The following is a 19,890-nucleotide window of genomic DNA, read 5'->3' as shown; positions in this document are numbered from 1 at the left end:
ATATTTTGATTTGTTTAACTACATGATTCCATATGTGTTATGTCATAGTTTTGATGTCTTCACGACTATTCTACGATGTAGAAATGGTAAAAATAAAGAAAACCCTTCAATTAGTAGGTGTGTCCAAACTTTTGACTGTTACTGTATATGTGTAATAAAGTAGTCAAAAGTTTAGTATTTGGTTCAATATTCCTAGCACGCTATGATTATGTCAAGGTTTTGACTACAAACTTGTTGGATGCTTTTGCCGATTGGTTTAGTTATGCTTCAGATTATTTTGTGCCCATTAGAAATTCATGGTAAATAAGGTATTGTGTCATTTTGGGGTGCATTTTATTGTAAATAAGAATATAATATATTTCTAAACTCTTCTATATTAATATGGATGCTTCCATAATTATGGATAGTCCTGAATGAATCGTGAATAATGATGAGTGAGAAAGTTACAGACGCACAAATATCATACCCCCAAGACATGCTAACCTCTCACCATTACAATAACAGGGGAGGTTAGCTTTTTTGGGGGGTATAATATTTATGCCTTTAACTTTCTCACTCATCATTATTCACAAATGTGATGTAGTCATTGCATGCTATGAATATGGGATCAAATACTTAATGTTTGACTGTTTTAATACACATAAGTCAATTTGTCCCAAGACTTTTGATTCCATAAAATTGTCCTAATTTCTAAGTGGTTCACCCGATATGGATGAAAATAACCTCAAATTAAAGTGCCAGTCTGCACTTTAAACTCGTAGTCAATTCAAATATGAAGTGCAGGAGTACAGAACCAAAACAACAAAAAATGTGTCACTGTCCCAATACTTTTGGAGTTCACTGTATTTCCATACTTGAGCTCTATACACCTGTTGATTGAAATGTCATACCATTAGTTTTCACAGCCTACAATAACATGCCATACATGTCTTGGAAGATATGGGATGGTAATCAATTGGTTAAAATGACAAGACAGTTTGACAATCAGGGTTAAGGGTTTACGAACTAGCCAACCAGGATCTCTCTATAGGATAAACTTGTTTTGAGTGCCATTAACTTAGCATTATTCAGCATTAATGTAGATATACAGCTGCTATCAGGTGTGATTATGTTATTGGCTATGAAATGACAGTATCACGGTCTGTTTTGAACCCACTGCTGCAATTATTAAGGGAAAAGGGAGAAGTGGTGAGAGGTGAAAAGTAGCTCCTCATTGGAGGATCAAATTTCCACATCGCCAAAATTCCCTATCACAAGTAACGTACAATGTTATTTTTAATCAAATAAAAATATGTATTCTCACATGTACTGTAGGGATTTGTTATATAACCAATGTCTCCCCATCAACCACACATGCTATAGGGAGAGGTGATTGAGCAAGGCTTACTTTCATGATACAACACAAGAGGATGTATTTTATGCTATTCACGTCCATTGCGTTTTTCTATTCAATTCCCGGACTGTGATCTCTCCAATTTAACTGAAACTTGTGAATATGACAAACAGGTCAAGGTGACATTCTGTGAGGAAAGAAAGCAGCCATTTATTAAGATGACCAATACACACTTAACCACTCAGAAAAACAACACGAAGCACACAAAAGACCTACACAATTAAACACTATACGCACATATAAAAATAGGGAATTTGCAGAAGAAAAAAAAATTGGTCCGGATAACAGGCTAACGACAGTACCCAGTTTTGTAAAGTTAAGATACTATATGGTCACATAGAATCTCAGCATTTAATACCCTCTAAAACAGTCAGAAATCCAGTCTTAAACCTGCAACTGACACAGCCAATTTTACACATTGAAAATAAGAAAAATAGGTTTTGTTGCCATGGTAAACAATCCATAACCATAGAAATGCTTTATTTACAAACATTGTACCAATCTCATTAACACAAAAAAAGAAGTGTCAAACCTGATCCAAAACTCCTGTCAAGCAAATCATATTTCATTGTATTGTAGTGTCATTACCACCACATTGAAATCCTGACTTGATTTCACTAAAAAGGTTAATGAATGACTGCCACTATGTTAAAGCTTAAGTGCAACAGACTGATATTCATGCATATGTAACAACCTATGTTACTCTGTACAACAGGCGTAGCAAGAAATGTAGAGCAGAAATTACACAGATGTCATGAGCACAGTTACAATCTTGTAACTAACTAAAAAGCAGACTGCCTTTCAGGGTTCTCTCAAATGAAACCAAATATTGGAGCTACATGATACAAATAGCTGGCTAGCTGGGATTTCATTAATAACTCCAGCCTGAGACAGGAGACCATCAAGCCAGTATAAAGCTATTCAGGGAAGCCTGAAACACTCAACAGCTCCTCTGTGGCCAGTCAGTCAGACAGTGAACCGAAATGCATGAATCTGTATTACCTGGCTTTGAACCCTGCTGCAGAAAGAGTAAATCACCCATTCCAATAGGAACTTGTCTTTCTTGCAACCGCTCACCCACACACTGTAATACTAAACCCCTTAAAAGGAAAATCCAAACTAATAAATAAAAACTACAAAAACTGATCCCAAAGTTCTTCTGCCTTGTCTCACGCTCATCACTCCTCTAAAGCGGAGCCTCCGTCATGTGTTCCAATGGGATTACCCCATAGAGCTGTACAGAGGCCTCTCAGGACTCTGCCTCCTCCTGGCCAAATAATGTAGTAGTCCATCCAGGCCTAACAACAGGAATGCATCTAGACCTAACAACAGGAAAATAATAACCTGACATCTAGATTTAATTAACAAAATACATGTATTTTTTTTCAAGATGTACAAAGATGAAACATTCTTTTTTGAATCCATGTTGGTTGGTTTTCAAGGTAATTTTGCCTTTTAATCTATTTAGTAATACGTACTCCTTTCTCCAGCTGTGCTTGAGAGCAAGGAGTGAAATAAGGCATGGTGAGAGGCGAGTGCTTGAGTCATGAATGTGAAGAAACATCAAAAGGGAGGCGGTGGAGGAGAGAGGCTACACAGCTAGAGGCTGTTCTCAGATCCTACTCCTGGGAAGAGCTGCTGTGTGTGGCTGTACTGCTTCTGCCTGCCGCCTTGCGTTCATAGTTCACCAGTCTCTGTCCAACCAGGTACCTGGGAAAGAAAAAGACAGTTTCAGAGAGAAATACCACGCCATGAAAGGATACTGGCTACAAAAGTGTAAAAATGCCAACAAGTACATCCTCAGAGGCTTGGAGACTTTATGATTTTACTGGCAACTATGGTGGTCCATTGTAATTTAATTAATTTAAATTTGTAATTTTTATTTTTCTACCTTTATTTAACTAGTCAAGTCAGTTAAGAACAAATTCTTATTTTCAATGACGGCCTAGGAACAGTGGGTTAACTGCCTTGTTCAGGGGCAGAACGACAGATGTCAGAACGACCTTGTCAGCTCGGGGATTTGAACTTGCAACCTTAGGGTTAATAGTCCAACGCTCTAACCACTAGGCTACCCTGCCACCCCATGGAGACTTTGTGATGACAGTCAGACATCCGGAAGACATTTTGTCAGGTCAGCATTGGCAATAAGTATAAGTCATAAGTGTGGTTGTGCTGAGCTTAATGTCATGGTGCTCACTTGTCATTCTTAATGTGTTCGTAAAGGCGCTTAAATTGACGGATTTGGAAGGAGAGGATTCCCAGCAGCATGACGACCATGAGCAGGAACGGGTAGATTCTCCTCTGCACCAAATTCTGCATCTCCATGGTAACTCCTGCAGAGAGAGCAATCAGAGGATCGATCATCCCTTTAACTGGCTCACTTATAACAGCGCTCTCTCTCACACACCTGAAATCACGAATTCCACTTTCATCAACTGATATTTGCCGTACCTGGGGAATACTGAGCTATGATGGGGACGATGCCAGCAGAGATGACATAGGGCACACAGAGAGACACCAGCAGCACACAGATAACCGGAGCAGCCAGCTTACGGATGATGAAATGGAGATCAATGTTGCGAATTCCATTAGCGTACACCTACAAGAGAAAACACAAGGAAGTCAAAATGATGCCAACACGTATTCAACATGAATCTGAGCTATATCATGAATGGCATCTTCAGAGTAATTAAGGTGATAATAATCATAGTAAAATGCAATCTTGTGGGACTGACCTGCTCGATCACTGTTTTCAGCCACCACTGGGGACCCATCAGAGTAATGGCGGCAATGATTTTGGCATGGAGCACTCCGAGAGCCCAGTCCTGAAACACAGCACAAAACAGTAGTGTTGGCTGTAGTTGCCTCTTGTTCTGTTATCCAATTGAGGCAATCTAACGACAGCATCATACATGTTTTAGGTGCAGTTTAAAATATTAAGAGTCCCATTTTCATCTAATGTACTACAATCCCATAACGGTATATGGACACTGGTGTTAGATGAGTGGTCCTTACAGTACCTGCCAGGGGTAGAAGAGTGGTGTCTGGTCCAGCGGCACCCTGAGAGGGGCTACTATGACCATCTCAAACAGCAAGCCCAGCAGGAGAGGGATGGCGCCAGCCAGCAACACAGCTACGACCACGGTCTTCAGGATCTACAGTGCAGTACAAGGCAACACAGAGGGCTAGAAACACAGGCCTCTCCTACACACCTAGTGGGTGTCATTTTACTGAGCCATCTTGAATTTGTATTCTGGTTCAGCCTATGAGGAGGACATTCATCACCCAGAGCCATGCACTCACAAAGGAGGTGAGCCCTTGCAAACTAACATAAAGCACAGTGTAATAGAAACAGCATAAACATACAGTACTTAAATCTCTCTATGGGTCTTTACATGTCAATATATCGGTTTTAAACCATCTTCCCACACTAGATTTTGTTGTATAAAAAAATCACATAATTCTCCTTCTAATTCAGTACGTGGGGAAAAACAAAAATAGTTATGAAGACCAATTCACTCATGACAGATGTGGGCGGTGGGTGTTGCTTGTCATTACCGTGTTGCAGAGCATTACCATGAGGGTCCACTCCTGGACCTTGAGTAGAATGGCCCTCCTGCCCTGGGGCATCCAGGACAGCAGCACGGTGATGACCCTGATAGACAGCCAGCACACGTATAGGCCGCACGCTGCCGTGTACAGCTCGTGGATCTTAGCACTGCCCGTCCAGAAGGACATCAGGTACCGGCCGGTGAATACTGTAGCAGGGGGCGGAGGGGTTGAGACAGGGAGACAGTAGGTGAAAGAGGAAGACAGTGGAGTGGATAGTGTAATTCAGTGAGTGACTGAGTGGGTTGTGTGGACTATACAGAAAACTCACCTGGCAACGTAAGGCACGCCAGACTGGCCACCAGCAGTGTCACACACATGAACACGATCAGGAGCACAATCTAGAAAAACAAGAGTACACTACATTATCATGCTCTGAGAAAGAAGACAACGATGGCTTAGAGGAAACAAGTGAAGAGTCTACTGCTGCAGGAGAGAGTGATCGTCATCAGACCACTTGACTTTTTCCACATTGTTACATTAGTCTTATTCTAAAATGGACCCCCCCCCCTGTCAATCTACACACTACCCTATCATGACAAAGCCAAGACATTTATATAAGTACTCAGATCCTTCACTCAGTACTTTGTTTAAGAGCCTTTGCGAGCAATCACACCCTCAAGTTTTCTTGGGTATGACGCTTCAAGCTTGACACCTGTATTGGAGAGTTTCTCCCAATCTTCTCTGCAGATCCTCTCAAGCTCTGTAAGCTTGGGTGGGGAGCGTTGCTGCGCAGCTATGTTCAAGTGTCTCCAGAGATGTTCGATCGAGTTCAAGTCCGGGCTCTGGCTGGGCCCATCAAGGACATTCAGAGACTTGTCCCGAAGCCACTCCTGAGTTGTCTTGGCTGTGTGCTTAGGGTCATTGTCCTGTTGGAAGGTGAACCTTTGCCCCCAGTCTGATGTCCTGAGTGCTCTGAAGCAGGTTTTCATCAAGAATATCTTTGTACATCTTTCTCTCGATCCTGACTAGTCTCCCAGTCCCTGCCGCTGAAAAACATCCCCACAGCATGATGCCACCACCATGCTTCACAGTAGGGATAGTGCCAGGTTTCCTTCAGATGTGACGCTTGGCATTTAGGACAAAGAGTTCAATCATGGTTTCCTCAGACCAGAAGGAGAATCTTGTTTCTCATAGTCAGAGTCCTTTAGGTGCCTTTTGGCAAACTCCAAGTAGGCCGTCATGTGCCTTTTACTGAGCCGACTGTGCCGACACAATCCTGTTTTGGAGCTCTATGGAAAATCCCTTCGACCTCTTGGCTTGGTTTGTATTCTGACATGCACTGTCAACTGCGGGACCTTATACAGACAGGTGTGTGCCTTTCCAAATCATGTCCAATCAATTGAATATACCACAGGTGGACTTGCAAGTTGTAGAAACAGCTCAATGATGATCAATGGAAACAGGATGCCCCTGAGCTCAATTTCGAGTCTCATAGCAAAGGTTCTGAATACTTATGTAAACTACTTGCAAACATTTCTAAAAACCTGTTTTCGCTTTGTCATTATGGGGTATTGCGTTTAGATTGATGAGGGAAAATCAATTTTAGAATAAGGCAGTAATGTAACAAAGAGGGGTCTGAATACATTCCAAATGCGTTGTATGATAAAAAGGTGAGAGTGATAGTCATGTCTCACCCTAAAGGTGAACTTCATGGGCCGGTGGTAGGGCTGGACACCCACAGGGCCTCCCTGCTGGAGGATAGCCTGGTGGGCAGCGTGCAGTCCCTCAGGGATGGCGTTGTTGTTATTCCTCCTCTGCTGGTTGTTATTGGCCTGCTGGTCTGCATCATCGTCATTCTCCTCCTGGTCACCCAACAGGTACGAGTGGAGGTCTCTGTGGCACAGACAGCACTGTTAACATGGTGCTTTCTGAGATGAGACAAAGGATGTGTGTCAGTCTATAATACCTAAATTCAGGGTCTTTACCTTGGTTTTATGGGAGAACAATGAGAGCCTGCATTAACAATATCACAGTAGAATAATGATTTCCAATATAAATGATAAACCGCACACACACAGTCTACAGTGTGTTGTTTGTGTGTGACACTCACAGCAGGTATCCGGCGGTGACGGTCCAGGCTCTGACCAGGCCTTTGAGCCACTGGCGTGTGTGACCCTGTTCCAGCAGCGCAGGCAGAACCACCTGCAGCAGCAGCAGCTCTAGAGACAGCTCACTGACTGGAGCATCACTGGGAGATGGAGACCGTCAACACATCATCCAATCAACATTACCATCACTCACAACAGTACATTAGAGGGGTATGTTAGTTACTGAAGAGGCTTTTTTTTTATTACTAAAGAGGCATTCAAAATGCAAAATGGGAGTCTTGGGCCATAACAGCTTTATTACATTACTATGAGCCAGGATCTTAAGTCAAGTCATTCTAGGCCCCTAGACGTACCTGTACAGCATAACATTGTATGGGAGGAAGGCTGGGAGGATGAGTTTGATTGTCCTTATGGGAAGCCACAACATTAGCAAAACTATGGAGCCAAACACCACCTGTGGAGAAAGACAGGAGAAACCCAGTGTTACTGGTTCTGTACATGTCCTGTCCAGACACCCACAGATATGGCATTTAACATTAAACAAGAAAAAAAAATGAGTTGCGACTGCGACTCACCACCGATAAAATGAATCTTCTGAGATGTCTGTATATTGGCAGGTGAATCATTTCTTGAACAGGATTAAAATCAGGATCGTTCAGGTTTCTGAGAAACCATAAAACACCGGGTCTCAGCACCTAGATCGAAAATTTGAAACAGATCAGCCATGGGGAGAGATATATATTTATATAGAATAATTCTACAGCAGAAATATCATGGCAAATGACAGCTATGAAGGTATGAGAGAATACCGTCTCACCTCTCGCAGTAAGAGGATGAACGAGGCAAAGTAGAAGACGTAGACCATCCCTACAAGCCAGTGGAGGAACATGGTGGTGCCGGGAGCAGAGTCAAAACTCAGCTCTCTGTCCTTCAGAGAGGCATCAAACATCTCCTGCAACACAGAAAACAACTTGGTTTCTAAGTGATTTATCAATTATTATTTCGAAAGTAGGAATCATTGAAGCAGAAGAACATAGTTGGCTTACCAGTGAGCAGATGTCGAGCCACCAGCCACAGATGAGAGGGAATACACCGATCTCCACGACTACCAGCAGGGATACCTAGTTAATCATAATATCAATAGTTATAATAACTGGTATTTATTTTATGGCAATAGAAGGCAGATTGGAATGTAATCCCGATTGCTATGTAACAGTTCAGAACATATGGACGACAAACACGATATTCTATATGTATATAGTTCTGAGTCCATAAGAAACAAAAAAGCCATATACCAGTCCAGCTTTGCATTCCCAATCATGGGAGAAATCATTAGCATCGTTTTAGATACCTTGACAACAATGTAGCACACTCCTAAAAGGTGTCTGGATCTTTGAAATCTCACCAGCGCTGCCAATCCCTGGTATTTTTGTTAAGGAAGACACACGAATACATACTGTACAACACAGGTAGTACATGTCTATTACAGACTGAAACTAGGCTAGAACACTTGTGTGAAAGACACCAGAGGATACATGGCACAGTATTAATAGCATGGCCAGGAGGATGTAGCCCACGATGGTGGTGATGAGGCCTTCAAAATGGGAAGCCCGCACCTGCAACAGGAAATTACAAATCAAATTTATTTATATAGCCCTTCGTACATCAGCTGATATCTCAAAGTGCTGTACAGAAACCCAGCCTAAAACCCCAAACAGCAAGCAATGCAGGTGTAGAAGCACGGTGGCTAGGAAAAACTCCCTAGAAAGGCCAAAACCTAGGAAGAAACCAGGCTATGAGGGGTGGCCAGTCCTCTTCTGGATGTGCCGGGTGGAGATTATAACAGAACATGGTCAAGATGTTCAAATGTTCATAAATGACCAGCATGGTCGAATAATAATAAGGCAGAACAGTTGAAACTGGAGCAGCAGCACAGTCAAGTGGACAATCAAAATAATCAGATTTTCTTCATTCTGCGCTCCATGGAATGAGTCATTCAGATTCCAAAACAAACTTCACAAAATCAATTCATATAGATTTAAATTAAAATCTATATGGTTACACGTGTGAGAGAAAATCTAAACCTTTAATTTAAGCTGATACTTACATTTTTCTCAAAGCCAAGTCCCACAACTGTGAAATGACCAATATGATACGGGCAGAAAGCTGAAAATAATTAACAATACAAGTCAGGTGTTTGAATATTTATATTGTTTATTCATCAATTGCACATTCTCTTAATATTAGTTTAATGATACATACCGAACACCAGAATGAAGAGTGTGTTTAGTGAGACCACCCAGAAGACATGCTCCTAAAAAAGGAAGAACACAAACTGAAGGCTTTCTCAAAAGGGTGTGCTATTTCATCAAACATGGGAAAACTTCAAATGCTATTTTTCCCCCTCCAAAAATGAGCTACTTACCAGGAAAACCAAGGAGCCATCAAGACCGAGCATCTGTGATTTAAAAAAATAAAATAATAATTCACTCTAATTTTCAAAGACACAATGACCAATGGGTATAACACAAATAGGCCTGAGGGAATTCTAAGCCAGACTCACTCTCTCCCATGTTAGCTCCTCTGCTGCCCGATCCCATTCCAGGGCATTCCAATTCATGTCATCTACAAAGACAAAAGCATCACTTCACTCACTGACACCAACGGTGGAACATACTTTGACAAACAAACAGATATCGCCAACAGATAAAAGTCTGTGAAAAATGATCAAATATAGAGAATATGATGTTGAATACTGTTAAATGCAAATGCAACATCCTTAATAAGCCTTTGAATAAGGCTGTATTAGCTTAGCATCTTGGACCTTTATAGCACAAGTGCCAGTCTGTTTGTGCTATTAAACCAATTCCTAGTCACTGACAATGAGCAATGGTGTTGGCAAAAGCACAACATAACTGTGACCAGGCTAGAACCTTTCCATGCTGAGGTTTGTACCTTGTGCTCCATTGTTGGCATCCGCTACATCCTCAGCCCCAGCCTCGTCCTCCAGCTCCATATCCTCTGCCGGGTCCATCTGGATGTCGGGGACCTCAGCCGCTGGACCATTGTCCGCCGGGAGCTCAGCTGCAGCAGGCTGGTTTTCAGCTGCCCCCTGCCCAGGGGCAGGGGCCTGCTGATAGGGAAAGGACATTGGACATGAAGGTGGGGGCAGGTAGCTCCAAAACATTAGAATAGGTGGTTAAGAAAGAGTGTATTGAGTGCTTCAAAACACTCAACTTATGAAGTTGCACTAAATTAATGCTACGATTATTATATCATTATGTTAACTTCTTATGACTGGGGGGCAGTATTGAGTAGCTTGGATGAATAAGGTGCCCAGAGTAAACTACCTGCTACTCAGGCACAGAAGCTAAGATACGCATATTATTAGTAGATTTGGATAGAAAATACTCTGAAGTTTCTAAAACTGTTTGAATGATGTCTTTGAGTATAACAGAACTCATATGGCAGGCAAAAACCTGTCTTTGCCTATCCAATATACAGTGGAAATTTGGTCTGATTGCACTTCCTAAGGCTTCCACTAGATGTCAACAGTCTTTAGAACCTTGTTTCAGGCTTTTACTGTGAAGGGGGAGAGAATAAGAGCTGTTTGACTAAGGGGTCTGGCACAATGCCATGAGCTCAGTCTCGCGTGCACCTGTGAGAGGTAGCTACGTTCCTTTTCCTTTCTAAAGACAAAGAAATTGTCCAGTTGGAATATTATTGAAGATTTATGATAAAAACATCCTAAAGATTGATTCTATAGATCGTTTGACATGTTTCCATGAACTGTAATGGAACTGTCGTCTGAACTTAAGTGCCTGCCCCTTGTGAATTTGGATTTGTGAACTAAACGCGCGAACAAAAAGGAGGTATTTGGACATAAATGGACTTTATCGGGATCGAACAAAAAACATTTAATGTGGAACAGATTCCTGGGAGTGCATTCTGATGAAGATAAAAGGTAAGTGAATATGCTATTTCTGCTATTTCTGATGTCTGTTGACTCCACAACATAGCTTGTTTTGGTCTCCGAGCGATGTACTCAGATTATTGCATGGTGTGCTTTTTCCGTAAAGCTTTTTTTAAATCTGACACAGCGGTTGCATTAAGGAGAAGTATATCTTTAAAAAGAGTCACTTGACAGTGGGATTTTTGGCTACCTCATTAGGTTGTGGAGCTGGTGCATGTTGAGGCTGCTGCTGATTCTGCTCCAGCCACTGGGGGGCGCCACCGTGAACAATCTGCTCCCGCAGCCACACCAGACTGATGAAGGCGCAGAGTGTACACGTCACCACGAAACAACCCTGCAAGCAGTCCGCCAGCAAGTTCTCCCTGTGGATGAAGGGACATGACAATTGTCTAACGATGAGTCCGAATGTTATCTGCTAAATGACAAAACAACATTTGTTCATGTTTTTACAGAGTAAAGTTTTGTACAGGTCTGGGAGAAGAAGAAAAAGGAAAAACTTACGTAGAAAGCATATCTAATGGCAGGGTGAGGAGTGAGCTCACAGAGCCGGTAAACAGACACTTGTAGATGCGACCTGCAGGAATAAGACAGTCGGGCAACAGTTACAAAGGGCTAACAATGGATAACCTACTGAACAACATGTACCACCAGTCTGTTTTAGGACGTTTGTACTTACATGCTGTGAGAGGAACCACTCCCAGCCAAGCAAAAGCCACTAGTGTGTAGTGAAACCAGTATCTAATAGCTGTGCCTACACTCGTCAGCAACCCCGCAAATATGTCCTGGACAGGCAGCCGGGAAGGCATGTCTGGAGAATAGACTGGAAAAGAACAGAGGAAAGAAAGGATCAAATAGGCTACTTCATTTTCACATCCTCAAATGCCAACACTCCTTTACTGGTCCATTCTGAACTAACAAAAGCTTGCATTGGATCAGATTAGAGGTTATCCTGAGATTTGTCAGCTGTTGCCTGGTCAGAAAACGTACCATTTTCTATTGGTATCATGACAGACTGTCTAAAGGACAAGGATAAACAATCTAATCATCTGAGAAAACCATGCAAAAAATATTTCAAAAAACAAGATATTAATAATCTCAAAACACAAGTCGTATGCTAATCTCTTGCTAAATCACTCACTATGTGAATGAAGATGGCAGACAGACTCCAGTAAGAGCAGGCTGCTGCATGCACATTAACTTGAGCCACACTTCCAGAGAAATGGATTAGTTTAAAACAGGGCTGTGTGTCTGTCCCCTAGACCTTTACTGTATGATAACGACCCAGGGCAGCTCACAGCTTGCCTGGCTACCCAGACTCATTGTTTCCACCACAACGACACGCCTGCAAACATTTGTTTCTTCGCCACAATGAGTCTGGATTTGACTCCCTCCCAAAGCCAGAACACACATGGGTAAAGTTTTGAAAATTCTTTATTGTCTTTGATACTCTGATTGGTTAGACGATCCAATTGCTGACAACTTTGTTTTGTACAACGCCCCTCATCACCACAAACGACTTCAATGATAGCAGATTCAGACTAGAGAACGACCGATAATCATCCGAGCCGATATATCGGACCGATATAAGCTGCTGCTATGCTAGCAACCACACCGTCTGAGCCATGAGCATGGCACAATGCTGAGGAAAATCTATCTGAAAAAAATTATCAGCAGAAAGCTAGCTCATTCTCCAACAGAAAGGTGCAGTATTGAGAAATGGATAAATTGACAGTGACCAAAATCAAACTCCTGTTGCAAATATTAGTTTAGTGAATTTACTAATAATAAGGGATTGTGTCAACGTGCCTGGCCATGCATGCAATAAGCAAGCTAGCTAAGCAGATAGCTATGCGACATGTTAGCAAAGGTTACGATAACTAACCCTTTTATCTGTGGTGTTAGCTAGATAAACATGGTGCTAAGATATCAGATAGGCGGTAATAACCAACATAGTTAGCTAACATTAGCTATTTACTGGTGTCCTGATCTGACCAGCCGCAATCGTATCCATAAATTGACAGTTGATAGTCGGATTAGATGATTGTCATAAAAGGGATAGAATGAAGTGTTTTAAAATACCTACAGTGCCTTGCGAAAGTATTCGGCCCCCTTGAACTTTGCGACCTTTTGCCACATTTCAGGCTTCAAACATAAAGATATAAAACTGTATTTTTTTGTGAAGAATCAACAACAAGTGGGACACAATCATGAAGTGGAACGACATTTATTGGATATTTCAAACTTTTTTAACAAATCAAAAACTGAAAAATTGGGCGTACAAAATTATTCAGCCCCCTTAAGTTAATACTTTGTAGCGCCACCTTTTGCTGCGATTACAGCTGTAAGTCGCTTGGGGTATGTCTCTATAAGTTTTGCACATCGAGAGACTGACATTTTTTCCCATTCCTCCTTGCAAAACAGCTCGAGCTCAGTGAGGTTGGATGGAGAGCATTTGTGAACAGCAGTTTTCAGTTCTTTCCACAGATTCTCGATTGGATTCAGGTCTGGACTTTGACTTGGCCATTCTAACACCTGGATATGTTTATTTTTGAACCATTCCATTGTAGATTTTGCTTTATGTTTTGGATCATTGTCTTGTTGGAAGACAAATCTCCGTCCCAGTCTCAGGTCTTTTGCAGACTCCATCAGGTTTTCTTCCAGAATGGTCCTGTATTTGGCTCCATCCATCTTCCCATCAATTTTAACCATCTTCCCTGTCCCTGCTGAAGAAAAGCAGGCCCAAACCATGATGCTGCCACCACCATGTTTGACAGTGGGGATGGTGTGTTTAGGGTGATGAGCTGTGTTGCTTTTACGCCAAACATAACATTTTGCATTGTTGCATTGTTAAAAAAGTTTGAAATATCCAATAAATGTCATTACACTTCATGATTGTGTCCCACTTGTTGTTGATTCTTCACAAAAAAATACAGTTTTATATCTTTATGTTTGAAGCCTGAAATGTGGCAAAAGGTCGCAAAGTTCAAGGGGGCCGAAATACTTTCGCAAGGCACTGTAAATAAAAGATTGGCAATAAGGTTAGCTACTTAACAATCTTTCTGCATGTTTATGGACATTTTGAAACTATAGGCCAATTTGAGTCAAAAAGAACGTGCCTTGACATTTCACATTTTTTTCCTACCCTTGCTTTCCGTGTTTGATATGACATTTGCTAACAAGCCTTAAATGTGCAACTAGCCATTGAGTTAGTTCTCATAGTAGCAGAAAACAGAACCAAGTGATATGAGGGATGGAGAGAGAGGAGATTTGAAAGGGAGCGGAGCTACACCCTCGCTCTATCCAATCGTAGCAGTAGGATCAAGTTACAACCCGACCATTTCTTGTTAAGATAGCTGAACTAGCCAATTGAGTTGTTTTTAATTTCATCCTGACAGCTGAAAAAAATGTGTTTTCCCTTTCACTGAAAAAAATAATAATGCTAGTTCATAAGCTTCCGTGGTCACAAATCATGATGTTACGTTGGATCCATTTCCATTGAAAATATGTTATTTTATATTCTCAAACTAACAGCAGTGCCAATATTATGTCCTTCCATACAGGCTTGACATGCTGGAGGAAATGTTGCTGATCAGTAGGCTAATATAGGTCCCAAATGGAAGGCAAACAGATTATGGTGCTACAGATGACAGACCACTGATCAGCCAAAACCAGCTCAATACATGCACACACTCCTAATGCATATGCATTCACCTGTATTGTGAGAGGGACCATGACATCTTAATTTATCCAGTTCATCAAGAGAGTTACCATTGAAATACAAGTATTACCATTATGTTGTTATGTAGATACTTTTGGTAAAAACAAAGTAATATGTATTGTTTAATTTAAAAATTGATACATGAATGCATACATGACTGTCTCCGGGACATTTTGTCATCAACATTCTCTAATCTAATGATTTTGAATATCGGCCATCCGCCTTCTTGACCCCCAAAAATTGGAATCGGCCCCAAAAATAAATCTGCATCGGTAGTTCTCTAATTCTGAAGTATGTAACAATTGATAGAGCAGCGGAATAACTCAGTGAGAGTCTTCAGACAAGCTCGCAGCATCACTCTAACGAGAAGTAAATGCTGAATTGAATAGTATGTTAAAACAGAAGGCACATAGACAGACAGAGAAAGAAATTGAATGACTTACTTGGTGTAAAAGCAAATCTGTGTTTGCATAACTCGCAGTATTCTTTTCTGCTGTGTTTTAACCATTGTACCAAGCTGTGAAAACACATAGACGGATTATACAAGTGCAGTGTCACATGTGCAGCAATGCAAAAGATAAATTGACCATGCCTAAGGTCAGTACATCTAGCACGGGGAGAGATATAAACTCAGCAAAAAAAGAAACGTCCCTTTTTCAGGACCGTTTTTCAAAGATAATTTGTACAATTCCAAATAACTTCACAGATATTAATTGTAAAGGGTTTAAACACAGTTTCCCATGCTTGTTCAATGAACCATAAACAATTAATGAACATGCACCTGTGGAACGGTCATTAAGACAAGAACAGCTTACAGACGGTAGGCAATTATGGTCACAGTTATGAAAACTTAGGACACTAAAGAGGCCTTTCTACTGACTCTGAAAAACACCAAAAGAAAGATGCCCAGGGTCCCTACTCATCTGTTTGAACATGCCTTAGGCGTGCTGCAAGGAGGCATGAGGACTGCAGATGTGGCCAGGGCAATAAATTGCTATGTCCATAGTGTGAGACGCCTAAGACGGAGCTACAGGGAGACAAATCGGACAGCTGATGCCCAGGGTCCCTACTCATCTGTTTGAACATGCCTTAGGCGTGCTGCAAGGAGGCATGAGGACTGCAGATGTGGCCAGGGCAATAAATTGCTATGTCCGTAGTGTGAGACGCCTAAGACGGAGCTACAGGGAGACAAATCGGACAGCTGATTGCCCTCGCAGTGGCAGACCACGTGTAACAACACCTGCACAGGATCGGTACATCCGAACATCACACCTGCGGGACAGGTACAGGATGGCAACAACAACTGCCCGAGTCACACCAGGAACGCACAATCCCTCCATCAGTGCTCAGATTATCCACAATAGGATGAGAGAGGTTGGACTGAGGGCTTGTAGGCCTGTTGTAAGGCAGGTCCTCACAAGACATCACCGGCAACAAAGTCACCTATGGGCACAAACCCACCGTTGCTGGACCAGACAGGACTGGCAAAAAGTGATCTTCACTGACAAGTCGCGGTTTTGTCTTACTAGGGGTGATGGTCGGATTTGCGTTTATCGTCAAAGGAATGAGCGTTACACCGAGGCCTGTACTCTGGAGCGGGATCGATTTGGAGGTGGAGGGTCCGTCATGGTCTGGGGCGGTGTGTCACAGCATCATCGGACTGAGCTTGTTGTCATTACAGGCCATCTCAATGCTGTGCGTTACAGGGAAGACATCATCCTTCCTCATGTGGTACCCTTCCTGCAGGCTCATCCTGACATGACCCTCCAGCATGACAATGTCACCAGCCATACTGCTCATTCTGTGAGTGATTTCCTGCAAGACAGGAATGTCAGTGTTCTGCCATGGCCAGCGAAGAGCCCGGATCTCAATCACATTGAGCACGTCTGCCTGTTGTATCGGAGGGTGAGTGCTAGGGCCTTTCCCCCAAAAAATGTCTGGAAACTTGTAGGTGCCTTAGTGGAAGAGTGGGGTAACATCTCACAGCAAGAACGGGCAAATCTGGTGCAGTCCATGAGGAGATGCACTGCAGTACATAATGCAGCTGGTGGCCACACTTACTTGGTTACTTTTGATCATGATCAGTTTATGTCTCAGTTGTTGAATCTTGGTATGTTCATACAAATATTTACACATTTTTAAGTTTGCTGAAAATAACAGAGTGAGAGGACATTTCTCTTTTTGCTGAGTTTAGTATCAGAGTGCATCTCTGGCTAAGTATTACTTTTCCTTAGTAATACTTGGCTCGATCCCAATCTTGAATGCATCATGCTCTGGCTAGAACACAGTCTGTCTCTAAAGAAATGCCACTGGCCCTGTGTTTGAGTATACCGCTAACACCACATACCATTCTTGGTGGATGAATTTTATACTTCCTGTGCAAACACATGGGTGATATAGTGGCTTGTCCAGGGTTCCTTCAGACCGGCAGACCCGGCATATATCCCCTGCAGAAAACAAGGACACGAATTAGACAAAATCACAGAGAACAGGGTTCTACCAACAAAGGAAAAGGCCTGATGCTGATTCTGTATGCAGAAAATCAGACCGGCTTTGTTATGAGAAACCGTAATGTGCAACTTGCATGATAACAACCTTGCAGATATTTCAGTGATCTCAATACTCTTTATGTAAGGGCTTTCATTTGTAAATAGTCTGGGGTTTTTGATTAACATTACATTCAGCAATGAATCGTGCACATGCTTTACTTGTCACTGACACCAATCAAGTGAGTGACAGTACTAATGAAATGGGTGGGTGGCACATACTGGGAGGGTTTGCAAACAAACATAAAAATGTTATCATGTTGCTATTATGTTAGTTCGCTAGCTACCGATGTTGATTGTATCATCAAGCACTACGCCACTATTGTATTGAATTGACATTTAACAACAAAGTGTAGCAGTGCAGTTAGCGCACCACTAATGTTAACTAGCAGTCACGAATGTTGGTTAGCTATATCTCGGACCTAGTGGTGAGTGAGTGAATGTAGCTTAAGTTAGTTAGCTTACTAGCATAGCTAACTGACGATTACGTTAGCTACTACACGCAGGTAGCAGAATCGACAGAAAGAAACAGTTATTGTTAAATTTCCACAAAACAGATTCCTTGAGGGCCAAACAAATGTGTCACAACAGGAAGTTAACCAATACTGTAACGTAAATGTAACGATATGGGTTGACGAGCTTGCTAGCTACCTTCCTCGGCGGTGTCCATCTTGAATACTGACGCACACTGTCCTCTTTACAGTCAGCACAACACGAAACACCGTCTGACTAGTTGGTGGAATGCCCAGCTGCCAGCGAAATAAAATAAACATAACATCTCAGAATGATTCGAACACCAACGATCCCCGGAATACAATGTAACCTGTCTATTTGATTCCCCGTTGTGACACAATGAAGCTATTTATTGGGCACACTTCATCATGGCACTACTACTGCTAGAAGGCTAGACTAGCTCCGCTAAAAACAGAAGTGCACAGCAACTATTAGTATGCTTACGGTATTGAAATACGCCAAAAGAGTATACTTTTATTCCAAAAATAAACAGTCAACAAATACGTTTTAGGACAGTTTTAGTTCATATTAAGTCAAATTAAATAAATTGTGTTGGTAGTGACGAATGCACGAAGGGGAATTTGCATAGATTTTTATCACAATTATTTTTTTATATTTTAAATACAGGTACATCCAGTGGTGTAAAGTACTTAAGTAGAAATACTTTAAAGTACTACTTAAGTCGTTTTTGGGGGTATCTGTACATTACATTACCAGTTATATATTTTTTACTACTTTTACATTACTACATTCCTGAAGAAAATAATGTACTTTTTACTCGATGCATTTTCCCTGATACTCAGAAGTACTCATTACATTTCGAATGGGGTTGCAGATAGTTCAGCGGTTAAGTGCGGTGGGCCAGTAACTGAAAGGTCGCTGGTTTGAGTTCCTGAGCCAAATAGGAGAAAAATATGTTAATGTGCCCATGAGTAAGGCACTTAACCCTAGTTGCTCTGGATAAGAGCGTCTGCTAAATGACTAAATTGTAAATGAATGCTTATCAGGAGAGGAAAATGGTCCAATTCACACACTTATCAAGAGAACATCCCTGGTCATCCTTACTGCCTCTGATCTAGCGGACTCACTAAACACACGTTTTTTTGTAAATTATGTCTGAGTGTTTTCTGGTTTGATTAATATAAATAATAAGAAATTATTTATACTTTTACTTTTGAAACTTAAGTATATTTTTGCAATTACATTTACTATTAATACTTAAGTATATTTAAAACCAAATACTTTTAGATAGTGCCACCAGTGCCCGGGGTCTGCTGTGGTGTTTGTGGAATTACAATATGTCCCTGATGTGTTCCTCTTTCTGTTTTGAACGACTGCATCATATAACCACACAGTGCCTATTCCTTCTCCAGTGGTGCCATCAGGTGCCCGGTTGGGAAAGAAGAAATGGCAGGCCACCACTTTAGCTGCGCTCTGTAGTTCTGCCTGCAATTTGACCTCCAATTGATCCATCTGTGAAGTCATACAATCAAACATCCTATTGAGGGTCATATTGTTGATGCAGTGCCATGCATGGTGGCATTTACAAAATAACAAACAACCATTATTGTTATCAAGACTGGCAAATAATTAACAGTTCAAATCTCTCCATCTGAGGTACTCCAAATATGACAACATTCTAGTAGGCCTACTGAGCAAAAGTGACCTGAAATGGGAACCAGGGCATAACCATAAATGAAAGACCAAACAGTTGTTCCCTGTATTGGGTGTTGGCTACATTTTCTTAAAAACAAGAAAATAGTGTTGTCTGATTTGCTTAATATAAAGAATTTGAAATGATTGATACTTTTACTTTTGATACTTAAGAATTGTTTTGCAATTACATCTACCTTTAATTCTTAAGTATATTTAAAACCAAATACTTTTAGACTTTTACTCAAGTAGCATTTTACTAGGTGACTTTCACTTTTACTTGAGTTATTTTCTATTAAGGTATCTTTACTTTTACTCAAGTATGACAATCGGATACTTTTTCCACCACTGGGTACATCATTTACAAAAAAAATGCATGTTAGCTAGACAGCAGATCTGACCCTCTTGCTTACAGCTAGGGTCGGACAGACTTC

At 41.5% G+C, this 19,890-nt stretch overlaps 1 protein-coding gene across 4 annotated transcripts; it reads right to left on the bottom strand.

The window, feature by feature from the left end:
• Positions 1-1,518: 1,518 nt before the first annotated feature.
• LOC110530367 (E3 ubiquitin-protein ligase MARCHF6) lies at positions 1,519-18,242 on the bottom strand. Of its 4 annotated transcripts, none has more exons than XM_021613353.2 (26): positions 17,942-18,242; positions 17,092-17,191; positions 15,188-15,261; positions 11,703-11,846; positions 11,528-11,600; positions 11,217-11,388; positions 10,009-10,186; positions 9,617-9,678; positions 9,479-9,511; positions 9,316-9,367; positions 9,161-9,219; positions 8,589-8,669; positions 8,405-8,473; positions 8,100-8,174; positions 7,871-8,005; positions 7,629-7,748; positions 7,407-7,507; positions 7,056-7,193; positions 6,640-6,838; positions 5,274-5,343; positions 4,952-5,151; positions 4,414-4,548; positions 4,129-4,218; positions 3,845-3,992; positions 3,591-3,726; positions 1,519-3,103 (listed from the first exon to the last, which is right to left on the bottom strand). In XM_021613353.2, the coding sequence occupies exons 1-26, from the start codon at positions 17,958-17,960 to the stop codon at positions 3,013-3,015; spliced, it is 2,754 nt and encodes a 917-aa protein (XP_021469028.2). In that variant the 5' UTR covers positions 17,961-18,242; the 3' UTR covers positions 1,519-3,012. The 4 variants fall into 4 exon arrangements, with proteins under 4 accessions (XP_021469028.2, XP_021469030.2, XP_021469029.2 ...); XM_021613355.2 differs by having other exon boundaries at positions 4,970-5,151; XM_021613354.2 differs by having other exon boundaries at positions 10,009-10,183.
• Between the last annotated feature and the right edge of the window lie 1,648 nt (positions 18,243-19,890).

This window comes from Oncorhynchus mykiss, chromosome 8 (assembly GCF_013265735.2).
Source record: "Oncorhynchus mykiss isolate Arlee chromosome 8, USDA_OmykA_1.1, whole genome shotgun sequence".
Taxonomy (NCBI): Eukaryota; Metazoa; Chordata; class Actinopteri; order Salmoniformes; family Salmonidae; genus Oncorhynchus; species Oncorhynchus mykiss.
This window is presented reverse-complemented; position numbering and strand designations above follow the sequence as displayed.